The sequence below is a fragment of the Anser brachyrhynchus genome, assembly GCF_964034855.1.
Source record: "Anser brachyrhynchus genome assembly, chromosome: 3".
Taxonomy (NCBI): domain Eukaryota; kingdom Metazoa; phylum Chordata; class Aves; order Anseriformes; family Anatidae; genus Anser; species Anser brachyrhynchus.
Genome location: NC_137696.1, coordinates 75885988 through 75899244, shown reverse-complemented (window position 1 = coordinate 75899244; position 13257 = coordinate 75885988). Strand labels below are relative to the sequence as shown.

The 13257-nt window shown below is 38.7% G+C and overlaps 1 protein-coding gene across 1 annotated transcript in view; it reads right to left on the bottom strand.

Annotated features, from left to right (window-relative positions):
* LAMA4 (laminin subunit alpha 4) overlaps nt 1–13257 on the bottom strand; it is a 98684-nt gene that overhangs the window by 18088 nt on the left and 67339 nt on the right. Inside the window, exons 19-26 of the mRNA XM_080586850.1 lie at nt 12495–12668; nt 11260–11402; nt 10758–10920; nt 8457–8590; nt 7706–7877; nt 5539–5670; nt 4311–4453; nt 575–710 (exon numbers count right to left, since the gene is read on the bottom strand). Coding sequence (XP_080442976.1) covers nt 575–710; nt 4311–4453; nt 5539–5670; nt 7706–7877; nt 8457–8590; nt 10758–10920; nt 11260–11402; nt 12495–12668 — 1197 coding nt within the window. The remainder of the gene's footprint in view (nt 1–574; nt 711–4310; nt 4454–5538; nt 5671–7705; nt 7878–8456; nt 8591–10757; nt 10921–11259; nt 11403–12494; nt 12669–13257) is intronic.

The following is a 13257-nucleotide window of genomic DNA, read 5'->3' as shown; positions in this document are numbered from 1 at the left end:
GACCATAAACACTGTTTAGATTTACCAGTTTTGCACTGTAATGAACAAATGATAAATGATGGAAAGGATCAGAAAAGAAATGGCAATCTCCGCAGTGTTGGAGCTGGTGCAGTTGATTTGTGTATCACAGAGATAGAGCTGGATTGACTTAAGGAGTCTGACAACTCATCTGAAGGGGGATCTTGCTGTCTTTTTCATTCCATATATCTGTATTAGGACACATCTGAGAAGAATTCTCCTTGTCTCTTTAATAAAAACTGAATTACAAGGGAATATTTCCTTCCAGAATACAACACACAACTTATTTCAAATTCAACCTTTACATTGCAATCTCACATACGATAATAATATCAAGTAAAATACCTTGTGCTGCGATTCACAGTGAAAATTGGATAGTATGTCAGCAAACTTACACACACGCGCACATACACACACACACACAAGTCAATGAGCTTGTTGTCATTTCCTTTGCTGAAAACTTCCTTTCTTTTTTTGGGGGGAGTTAAAAGTCTATCTCATGGTTGCATCCACTGCCAAAATTTTGTTTTTATCTCACAAATGATGTTATGCTTACCAGTGAATCCTCTGGGCACCCATAGCTAATTCCCAGGGTTCCTGGTTCTTCTAACAAGTTGAAATCCTTCTTTTGGAACTGGAAACCCTTCATGCAGCCTTTAAAGCCAATACTTCCTGCCAGATGTGAGCTAATGCTGTTGGAAAACAATGTCAAAAAAAGTGCAGTTACATATTCCTTGCCTTCCTGAATATACTTTTATTGCAGAGGTGTTCTAAAAAACACTGAAGAGCCTCAGTCGCTTGCACCACTAGTGCCCAATTCCTACGTCTTTATGTAAAACAACTATTTAACCACATTAGGTGTGTTGAAAAGCCAAGATGCACCAGCTGTAATAAATGTTACAGGGGGAAATACATGACAGTTCAGAGGGAAGGCACATACAGAGTAACTTTAAGATAAAAATATCAGCTGAAATAAAAGAACATATTTTTAAATGGGTTTGTACCCACTTACAGTGAAAATCATTGGATTTCTATCTCCACCTGACATTTTAGAAAAGTTCTGTGTTAATTTTCCTTTCTTGATGTTACTGGCAAGCTCTATTATTGCATTAGGGAGCAAATGCATTCCTATTCCTTAACATGTATTAGTAACAGAGGTCAAGGAATTAAGAGTAAATTCTGATTGCTGATGAACGGGTTTACATAGCTGTAAATGAAAGCAGTAGGTGGGCTTCCAGGATCCTTTCTATGTCAGATTTGAGGTCCATAGCACAGCAGTGCATCCCACCTGCTCCTGCTCACTGCTCTAAATTTTCTACTCCACCCTCATCAAGATATCACAGCATCAAAACACAGGACATATCACTGAAAACTTAGGCTGCATGAAGGAGAAATTTGCCTAAAATCACAGAGCAAGGAAATGACATGCTACCTACTGGGTACCAGTCCAGGAGATAACCAAGGAACAAATACACTGAAGGAATGAATGTGAAATAAAGAGTTTTGACCTGGTTAACATGTAGATGGTCTTTGTACTTTCCAGAGTGCTTTCTAGCACCTGTATTCTTCTCACCTCACGTGACATCAGTGTTGACATCTGCTTCTGCGCTAGCTGTCTATGCTTTATCTCATTGTAAGGTAGACATGGAACACATGAAAATGAATAAAGCTTTGGAAATACTTGTTTTTCTGTGTTGGCTAAAATGGACCATCATGTGGAAGAGTGCAGATGCACATGTTTGAAATGACGTGAGAAGAAGAACACTGCAGGGGCATAATCTGCCCCTCAGTGAAATGGGTGGGAAGGCTAAATCAACAGCAAAGCTCCAGTCATTCTCACTGAGGCTTGGATCAAAGTGCAGGGTATCAGTCAATCAGTTTTACCTCCACTCTGATTGACTATGGCTGGATGCCACAAACATGCCATTAACAACAATTTCCAGGAGCAACTGGAACTAAAGAAGATAGGCTTAAAGCTAAAGAAATTTTTCTTCTGAATTTGTTCTTATAGTTCCCAGCCCCGAGAGCTCCTAGCTCCCCTTATATCCCCCCTTTGCTTTACGCAGGGAGTGAAGTGGTAGGAAAATAACATATAATGTTACTTCCAGATTCATTTAAAAGACAACTGACAGAGGAAAGTGGTGTTGAAGTGAAGGAAAATATACTGCTTTGAAAGAATATCAAACTTCTCTTCTAAGACTGCAGCTAGTTTTCCCACCACTGCTGCAGCCCAGTGTCAGTCAAATGTAAATCTGTCTAGAAAAAGGAAGCATAAATATCAATAGTAGATAATAGCAGTAAAAAGATAGACAGATAGTCTTAGTTCATCGATGATATAACTCTAGCAGCAACTGATGCACCTTTTGGAAATGGAAAGATGTCACCACATTTAGACCATGCTTTTTGCTGTGCACCCTTTTCAGGAGAACCAGAACTGGGTACAATACACAAGGCAAAGGTGTAGCTCTGCTTAAATCATTTCAGTACACATTTTTCAATGTTGATCATATTCTTACAATGTCTATTCATATTTTTTCTCTGTTACCATTTGTTCACTGAGTTGCTTTTTTTTTTTTTTTGTTTTGTTTTTGCTTTGACAGTATCTTCCAGGTGTTTTGTATAATGGCCACAATGTACTCAGAAAACTGCAGGCACATAATTCATGTGATTCATCCTGTATCCCACATTTGTGAGCAAGTTTCATTTGCCATGGGGCTGCTCAATTGCCTAGATTTCTAGGCCTTCTGGGCTTTTTCAGTTTTCTCTAGGCTTGATTAACCAAAGTATTTTTCACCATTTTTTTGCCTTTGTTTCTGGGTCATTAATGTGTTCAATATCAACCCTGAGAGAGATCCTCTGGGCATGTGGTATAGACCTTTTATACTGTGAAAATTGAACGGTAACTATGTTTTATTTTCCCTTTCCCAGATACTTTCTAATCCACCACACTCTTTCCTCCCTTGATGTCACTAGTTTTCTCAGTAGCCCTTTATGGCAGACCTTTATGAAGAACTATTTGAAAGGCCTGATAAATTGCATAGGCTATTTCTCCCTTGCCCACCATTTTGTTTGCATGGTCAGGTAATTACACGGGATCAAAAAGCATCATTTTCCTTTACAGGAGGTTTGTCACTATCATAAAAGCTTAATCCATGGTATACATCACAGACAATATTATCATTATATCTCATTATATATCAATTTTACAAAAGGATCTCCTGACAACAAAATAAGGTTTCGGGATTTACCAGTAATTCCTAGAAATTATTCTGCAGCATTTGCTGTCTTCCTCTTTTTATACATAGAGGTTATTTTAAAGAGAGACTGTATTTCTGTCAGCAGTTGTGAGTTTTCAGTTAGCAGCTGGAGACCTTTTGAAAACTCTAGCTGAGCTGTCTGATCAAGGGAATGCATGGTGCCTGTCATATGCTTCTTCAGGCATCTGTCCTGCTTTCCCAGAGTGTCACTCGGCTTCAGTACATTACCATTACAGGAACTGGGAGCTGTATGGTCTACTGGGATTAAGTTTGGCTTCTGTCAAATGGTATGATGGGAAAATGAGACTTTTTCTTTTCTTCTCACGCCTACACATAGACAACTGACTTGAGTCTAGAGAGAAACTGAGACTCATCAGAATTGAAGTGCATAGTAGGAAAGATATCACTTTTAGATTTGAAAATGCACTTGGTAAAGGGTTTTGATTCTTCAGCTAGTGCATTTTTACTTTACAAAGATCACTTTTTTGCAGAGTGAGAAGAAATAGTGATTCTATATTTTCATGTGTTTAAAATTGCCTTTTTGTTTTAAGAAGACAACAGTTTCTGTTAACATTACTATAACGGAACTGGTTTCAGCAGAATTTTGCTGTGCTGGATCTAAGCCTAATCCTTGCTACTGTAGAGCTATGTACAAAACCTTAGAATTTTGTCTTAGGAGTTGTTTCATGTAAAGGTGTTGAAACTGGGAAAGAAAAACACAATCACAGAATGGTTGAGGTTGGAAGGGACCTCTGGAGGTCATCTGATCCAACTCCCCTGCTCAAGATGGAACATCTAGAGTGGGTTGCCCAAGATCATGTCTGGACAACTTTCAAGTGTCCCCAAGGGGGGAGACTCCACGACTGCTCTGGGCAACTTGTGCCAGTGCTCAGTCACCTGCACAGTAAAGAAGTGTTTCCTGAGTAAAGAAAGAAACGTTTCCTGAGAAATAAAAATGTTTTACTGTAAGCCCAGGTCACAAAAAGCAACTTAAATTACTTGAAGATAATGACTGAATGCCAGATGTCAACCAACCTGGACTGTAAGATCTCAGCAGGTGCTCCTCCAATGTAGATGTCTGTGAATGGCATTGCTGTTCTTTCATTGTCAACGCTTTTTATATGTCGTCTGTCTACTACCAAGATCATCTTCTTAGAATTGTGATATATAATCGAAATCTGAAAAGAAAAACATGTTTTTAAAGGTGTCTAAAGTGTCATCTTTTGTAAGTTGTCATGGTGATTTTGCAAGATCGATTGTATCTTTATGTCTTTTTGTTTGAACAGTTACTCCCATTTATTGAAAAAGTTGTTTGTGAATTGGGAGAGGTTGACAACAATTACTAGTAGGGAACTTATGTTGATGCCACAATTTCTCTGATGCCTGAAGAAACAGGTTATTTCATTTATGATTAAAACCACACAAAATTACCCCGTGCCAAATTCTACACTTCAGCAAGCTGACAAACTCCATTAACGGTGGAGTGCTTCATTGATTTATCCAGGAAATTAGGGCATACTTCTAAAAAAAACTTGTTTCATTGTCAAAACATGAAAGACATAATTTTGCCCTGCTTAAACTGTTTGAGCAGAACTGTAGCTGTAGCTGTAGTAGTGGATCAGGAATCAGCCTTTGAATTTACATCAAATAAATAGCAGGATAAGCAAGCCACTAAGGGGGATTTGCTATTGCCACTGCCACAGTTACTCTGGCTTAAAGAAAATTCTTTTAAAACAAGTACAACTTGGTGTTTATGATCTTCAAAAGTCCATAAAATGCTATCCATATATAAAAGACTGCTACCTGAATAATTCTTACTTTGAATAAAACAGAAAATGCAATCTTTCTTGTAATACAGTGTATAACAACTAAGGTGGTCAAGTTAATATCATGACGTGTTTTTAGTTTATGAGAATTGTATATTTGAAGAATATAATTGTCACTGATATAATTTAATTTTGAATTCTAACACCTTTTGTCCCCCATGAACAGCCCTGTCCTTGGCTAGCAGTGTGCAGAATCTGTCCACAAGCACTGATTTACCAGGAGGCATGGAGAGCCCTCCATGGCTCAGCGCTGGTGGGACTGACATGCTCTTTCACATGCAAGATATGTGTATGCTCTACTCTTCTGCCCACTCTACTGCATGACCACCTGGCTCCTCATCCTTTTCCTCTTTTGAATGGTGTTACACCAAATCCTTGCTGCTTTGGAGCTGCTGGGATAATTAGTCAAATAGCTGTGATCATAACCCCATCTCTACCTCATGAAATTTGGCATCGTTAATCTGAGCCTTCTTCATAGAGTCCTCTAGCAGCATGGGGCCAGTGCTGAAGCCAAAGTCATAGCGGAGGTACAAGAACCCATTGTGCATCTCTAGACTGAAGAACATACTCTGTATAAAATAAAACAGCAGTCAGAAAAGCACTATCGTGACAACAATTAAAAACAAACACAAAAAGCAGTGCAATGAGAGTGTCTGACATTGTGAACAGCGTGGTACTGGGAAAAGGTCTTTTAGTTTGCAGAAGTAGAACACAGTTTCTGGATTTATGTATATTATATGTGTATATAAATATACAGAGAGAGGCACACGTAATTGTTTGATGAACACCACTTATCTGAAGGCTCAATGAACTGCTTGTCTGTAGAAATAGTGTTTGGTAGCACAGGTATGTCAATATTCTTCACCGGTGAAGTGTTCCTAATGTGAACACATCCATTTTCTGATAAAGTAGTAACTCATGCTCCAAGGCAAGATGTTGTACTGGTAAAAACAATGTTGTGCTAGAATGGCTGTGTCTGCATTAGCAGCTTCTGTGAGGATGCCTATAATAGCACAGCATTATATCTTTTCACAGCCCTGATCAGCACCATTGCATTTGCTGAAGGCTGAGCAATAGGTAGAGTATATTTACTGTGTATTTGATTTCTGGATTTCCTGACTATTCCTGCTTCTTGGTTTGGCTTCTTTTCTGTGGTTGAGTGTCCTAGACTTTATAAATGGAAGCTCTACTCCAGGAAACCTTTAGGGAGTGTTTGAAATGAAGACCTGTAGCACAGACTTATTCCAAATCTGAACATAAAGAAGCAGAAAGGACAGTCTACACCAAATGTGGATCTGGGTTAATGCTTTTAATGTTAATGTTTGTGTTCTCTTCTAGTGCTCATGCTGTTGTTCCCATGCCTAATGGAGACATGGGAACAATAACTCTCAAAAAACAACTGCAGGCCAGGAACTGCTGTCTGTGACACAAGTGATTCCACCCTCAAAAGTCATTACTTAAAGTAGTAAAAGTAGTTTTTTAATCTAGTGCTTTTAAATGAAACTGCAGCTTGGATTTGTCTTGAAAAGCTAAACTTGAAAATGAAACAGGGATTACACTTGGAATATTTATGAGCTGTCCTTGCAGAACTGAATAATGGAGCATCTTACACAGTCTTTCTAAAAGTGTCTGAGCAGGCATGGTCTTCTACAGCTAACACCCAACTTGATCACAGTTTTCACCATAACATATAAAGCACATACACGTCCAACAAACCTCCAGGCACTTTTGCTTAGAAGAGAAGTGACTGATTCACAATGGAGTCTGTTAAACTTTTAAAAGCAGTTGCTTAGACCAGAACCTCATAAGAACAAAGGTTAGTGGTGGCATGCTATGCTGCAGAGCAAATCGCTCACCATAACTCTCAGGAAATTATCCTTAAGGTACAAACTAGAGATTAACTCTGTACTGAGAATAGATTTGTTTCCTTGTGGTGTGTAGACAAGTGTATGTCTGTGGTCTGTGTCTACATAGTAAATTGTTTTCTGTGGCTTTACCAAGCTGTAACCCACACAAGACAGGAGTTTGATGTGGAGATGCCCAAAGATAAAAAAAAAAATAATCTGAGTTTGTCTTCAGAGGATATTTGCATATGACATCTTCTTTCTTTAAACCATTTCTGAGTTCGTATCACCATCAAATGTCTGAAAAGCTGGTGACATTTGGATCTAGCCTTTTTATTTGGGTTTCTTTCTCTTTTCAGTAACTTGAATAACTATTTAGCTGTAGTACTCCCTGAGTCACAGCTATAAAGTGGCAGCTACCATGAAGTCACTGCTTTATAGGAGCTATTTCACAGAAATTTCCTATATATTTGGCTGTGCATTCACATTTAAACAAAGATGCAATACTGGTCTTAACTGCAGTTTCTCTCAGAGTGTCACCATAGCAGTATAACCACCCTGAAGCCCCAGATGCCTCTGGATTAGAGCAGAATCCAGCTCTTCTCCTAATGCATATATACACCAGATGAACACAACGTATTTCCTCTTTCCAGAAGTTAAACATAAGGACATAAATATTTGGGATTTCACATGATGTTGTAACTACTGGAGAACTTATGGTGCTCATGGCTAAAGGGTACCAGCAGAATTTGGTACTCACCCCGTTAACCATCAGCAGGATCAATCCATTGTCTGTAGGTGTTCGAACTTCGATGTCAAACCGAGTCACCTGGCTGAATCTTCCCCTTCTCTCAATGTTTCTTGCCACAGCATAGCCAGAACCATCAAAGAAATAGCTCACAGCTCGGCTCTGGGTGAAAGCCAACTTATTTCTATGAAAAAACAAAAAACATGCAGGGAAGCAAATTTTGGCAGTGTCATCGCCATTTTCTTTTTGAGAAATTTAAAGGACTTTACAATTAAAGTACTTTTTTGAAATTATTGTTCTGAACTGATACTTGCTTCTGGAAGTGGTGAGACTGATGAATTTTTCTTTCAAATTCTTTCTTGGATTTTTTTTTTTCCCCTGAAAATTAATGTGTAGTTTTAAAGGTGTATCTACCTCCCTTGTCATTATATCAAGCTTTTATCCTGTGCTGTATGTAGAGGACAGGAAAATTCTTTGCTCATCCTCATAAAGTGGCAGGGTAATGACACCTCCTCATTATAAGAATATACATATATTCCTATTAAAAGCTTGCCTGGTTTGTGCAGAAATCCACTTGAATTCTCTGTGGCCTTTAACCGAGGATGGGCTCTGCTGGGGAGCCCAGGAGTGGCTAGAAGTTAAAGGTGGCAAAGTTCCTCCTGGACACCTCAGCATCCCCTTCCCATCTGCACTCTGAATCAGGTTTGAATTACCAGGAGTGGCACTTCCTACAAACCGGAGCGACGGCGGGACTGTCCCCTACCTGGCACAAGGTGGCGATGTGGTGGTGTCAATGTTGTAGACGTTCCTGAAGTTGTACAGGCTGATCACATCGTCGTTCAGGGTAGCCAGCTCCAGGCAGCCGATGAAGCCAGGGAGGTCTAAGCTAGGAGGGAGCTGTGCAGGGGGAGAGGAAAAGTAAAAGGACACGTGCTTTATCTGGATATCACGAAAGCCTCACTTTTCTCTCTTTGCTCTTCATATTTTGAGACAAATGGGGTGCTGCCTACTTGGAACAGTCCCTGCAGTACTGATCGTGATAATGCTCTGTAAGTGAAAATGGAGCTTGTAAATGCCCTCACAGAGAGAACATCAGGGCAGGTAAGGCAACTGCCAGCGAGAACTTTTCTTGCAGTTTTGAAGGAAGTGCACTTGGAAAAAAGAAAAAGAGTTAGGATTTGACTAATCACAGACCTTGCTGGATGTATTTGACTCTCTCAACTGATATTTCATGTCTAACGTATAGATGTCCTTTGCTGCCTGAAAAATAATTTCATACCATGATGAAAGAGAGAGAAATGAAAGAATGCTTTAAACCCAGGGTACTTGGATTCAAAGACTGTACCAGTGTCTAAGTCTCAGGAGGTATTATTTTAAACAGTTAGCAGGATAGAGAAACTCCTTTTTTTAACAAAGGTCACTGCAAATGGAATTTAAATAGCCACATTGGTGAAGGGAAAAATACAAAAGAATAAAGCTGGCAGACCTAGTGAATCATTCTTTTAACATTAAAATACTCTGCCCTGTGGAACAAGTGTGATATTAATAACACCTCTTGTACTTCAGTCTGATCACTGCCAGTAACTTTTCTTTGGCTTCTCATTATTTCCATTTTGCTTACAATATAATAATAACGGTAATGCAGCAATGCAGAATATACGGAGCTGTAAGAGAAAATGAGATTCTCATCTGCAGCACAGAACCTGTGATTTGGCAAATGATCTTTTTTTCTTTTTCCTTTTTTTTTTTCTTTTCCCTACTATTCTGTTAAATTATTTTAAGCATGAGATGTCTAATGGTTAAGTGGCACATTTTGTATTTTAACATATACCATAGGGATGCAAAGGCATTTAGCTTTTAGCAAAACAGATTGTATATTAATAAACAAAAATGTGAGGTGCCTATTCCTAAAGGGGCAAGAGACACGTATGCTTAACAAATCAAGCCTTGAATCCTTTGCTTCCCATTCTCCTTCCTGTTCTCCTTCATTTTTCTCTTTTCCTTTTTCTCATTTCCTTTTTATCTGCACTGGACCAAACCTGGAGGGCTCATTTGTCATATTACTTTTTTTTTTTTTTTTGTCTGTGCAACTGTTATTTATTCCTCAGTCCTATTCCCAGGTAATTTGCACTGTATTTCCAGGGTTTAGTAATCTAAAATTCAAATCATGGTATATATCTGGTAGTCACAACAATGTGAAAGCTCAGGAGTATGTAAGTGGATTGAATTAATCTTTGTTTTTATGTAGTTAGGAGGGCTGCTTGTGGAACAGTTGCTGGACATTTTAGCACCTACTACAGTTAGTTTCAAGAAGGTAGCATTCTCAAAGTCTTCCTAAAGTTTGTTTTCAGTCAGACAGGTCAATTTTCATAGCCAAGATCATTCATAACACTTTCTAAATCCAAAAAGATGGCCCGATATGAGGCAGGTAAGTGAGGCAGGTGCTAACTCATGCTGACTGTGATGGGGTGGGTGCTGTCCACTAGGAACCAGGCTGAAGCACCTGCCTCATGCAAGTCCTCAGGTGTGTTTTGCATGGGCAAGTCTTCATGCCATTGTAAGGCTGGATTTAAACCAGTGATAAATTAAGTTCAAACAAATCACTGTATTTTGCTGCACCATGTTAATATTAAGAGTGTGCTACCTTTCATTTCTGTGACAGCTGGAAAAGAAAAATTGTAAGTACCAAGAATCCATTAGCATTGAAATAAACTGGTAGCTTGAAAACCTCATTGCCCTATTGAGCTGGGCTACTAGGCCTTAATTTATATAATTTAATTTAAAAAAAAAACAACAAGCTTTTTTCTTATTATTACTTTTCAGAAAACCTTACTGACAGCTAGTAGGAATCTGATCATTCTACTGTATGACATGATACAGTAGGATGATAAGACACAACCACTACACAGAAAGTAGTAGTTTTTGCTAAAGCTAGAAGATAAGATGATGATAAGTGACTAAATAAGGACATTTCATTTATTAACCATTTCTGTTTTAAAAGGGAAGCCCAGCAAGACAGACTTGTATTATTTAAGTCTGAGTGTAGAGCATTTATCTGACCAACCTTGAAGTCGGAAGGCACTCCACCAACGTAGAAAACAGTATTTTCAGGTTCCAAATTCAGGAGAGAGCCATGCCCAAGGGTCTCTCCTGTTTTGATGAATTTTTCTTCGGCTGTGCTGCTAAGACTGGGCACAGTTAAAAGTATTTTGCCATGTCTTCCAATCCTGCAGAAGGGAATTGCAAGAGAAGAGAGTTTTGTGTTCACTAGACTTAAAAAAAAAAAAATAATCAACAAGCAAGCCTCTAGCTCCAGGAAGAGTTTTTATTTCCTCATTAGAAGACTGATATTCTACGGGAAAAGAAAGAGAGAAATGACACTTTCCCTTCCCCTTCAAGGCCCCATGGGTCCCGGCTGTCTGAAAGGGAAGAGAATTTCCTTTTATTTCAGCAGGGATAGAACCAGACACTTAAGGCAACTGATGGGCAATTCTGGCCCACCTTTTTCTTTTTGATTTTCTTCTATTAGCTTTTTGATTCTGGCAAAATGTACATTATCAGTTTACCTTTCAATTTTGATGATGCTGAAGTAAGAAGGCCAGGTGCTGACTGGCTTGGAGTCCAATGGTATCTCCACATCTTGCCCCCCCAGATTATAAATGTAGACAAGGTTGTCATTTTTAATTGCAAGACCCATGTAATTTTTAACCTAAAACACCAATGGAGAAGGATGTCAGAGCTACAACATCAAAACAGATTTATTGCAGAATGTTAGTAAGGCATGGGCTATATAAGACAAAATGACACCTTTAAAGATAAGGTGTCATATATATGTTATATAAATATAACAAACAAGAGCTTAACTCTCTAATTAGTTTCCTTCACCAAAAGAGCTGCGTAGAAAAAAATCTCTTGATATTTTCCCCATTTTTAATCAGGTAAATAAATACAAGATAATAAGATGTTTACTGACTGTAAATTGGTCATGTTTAATGGGAAGCTCTTCATTGGTATTTACAGTGCAATGCCATATGGAGAAAATAGGAAGAAATGTTTGTCTGAAGCCCAGGTACTATGCTGCAATTAAATCTTCTGCCAAGAGGGGTTTCTCTTAATTTATATTCAGTAGATTCAGTGTTCTTTTTAGAAAAGCTCAAAAAGAAAAGCATGCTGCTTTACCTTTCTCAACTAACAGCTTGCCAGGATTATACCTGGCTTGTGAGATGCGATTTTTCTTCTTTCAGGAACCAGAATTTAATGAGCTGTTGTTTCACAACACTTGTAAATCATGAGAGCATACGCCCTTTCCAGGTGTTTCAAAGTAGAGATGTACAGATGTACAACAGCAGCATAAGTCACAGGCAAGGCAGCCTTCTTATCTTGTGGACTTCTGGCCTTGGAGGTCTGGAGCCGGTGCTCTCAACAACATAAAACTGGCTAAAACGTGGCCCATGAAAGCCAGATGGATATCAGTAGCTGCTTCAGAACAGCTCAATACTGGCAGTGAAGATGGCAAGCGTGGCTCGCAGTAGTGACCATCACAGTGGCATTCTGCATAGGCAGCCTAATTTGCCTCTTAGAGAGAACCTTCATTGCTCTTGGGGTGAGAATTTTCAAGGACAGGGATGGTTGGGAGCACTTGTTCTAAGCTTGGCACTTAATCAATGACAGTTTTTTAGTAGACACCTCTTATTTTGAGACATGGAGAAAAGGTGAGAGGAAAAACCAAGGGCAAATAAACTTCAAACCTATTTCAACTTTTTTTTTTTTTTTTTTTAAATGAAATGGGCGATTCTCTTACATTTTTGCTTCCAAGGTACAAGATGAATCTGTCTGGAGATGCTGCCAGTTGCTGGTTGTCTTTCTGAAGCTTTATGTACAAGCTCATGGAAGTGAAAGACTTCAGTTCCTCCACATTGATCTTTGGATTGACTTCAACTGCTGATTGGCCTCCAAACATCATAGAAACTTGGACCTGCATTGCAGATATTCTAAGTGAGACACACTGTTGTTGCCTGGGGACATTACTTAAGGTAAATGTGCAAGAACACTTAGCCAGCCGCCTCCCTTACTACTGGAATGGAATTGGCACCTAAGTATGTGCCATTCAAAATTGTATGTTTATAACAATTACTTGTGGAAGACACTGTAAAGAGGATGTAGAAAATTAAATTTAAAATTAATTGAAGCTCCTCTTTAACTATGCTTAAGTATGTTCTTAATGTAAACTAAATTTCAGTGGGACATAGGCGTGTGCTTAGCTGAATAAGGGCAACATCACTGTGTATACCCATAGTGCAGTTCTTACAGGACTTTAAAACTTCTGCCCATAATTTGTTTCTTTGCTCTGAGAGTAGTATGGCCAGGATTTCATGAGTAATCCTGGTTTACTGCTGAAGTTGTAGAGATATATATGAAATGCTATTCAAATTTAAAAAGATTTTAGTTCAAAATGAACTTCAACACAACTGAAATAATGTTTTCAAGTTTAAGCACAATAGGCCTGAGTGACGAAATACATTTGAAGAACAAACACTGCACATGCACTCATGTACTAAGTGAAT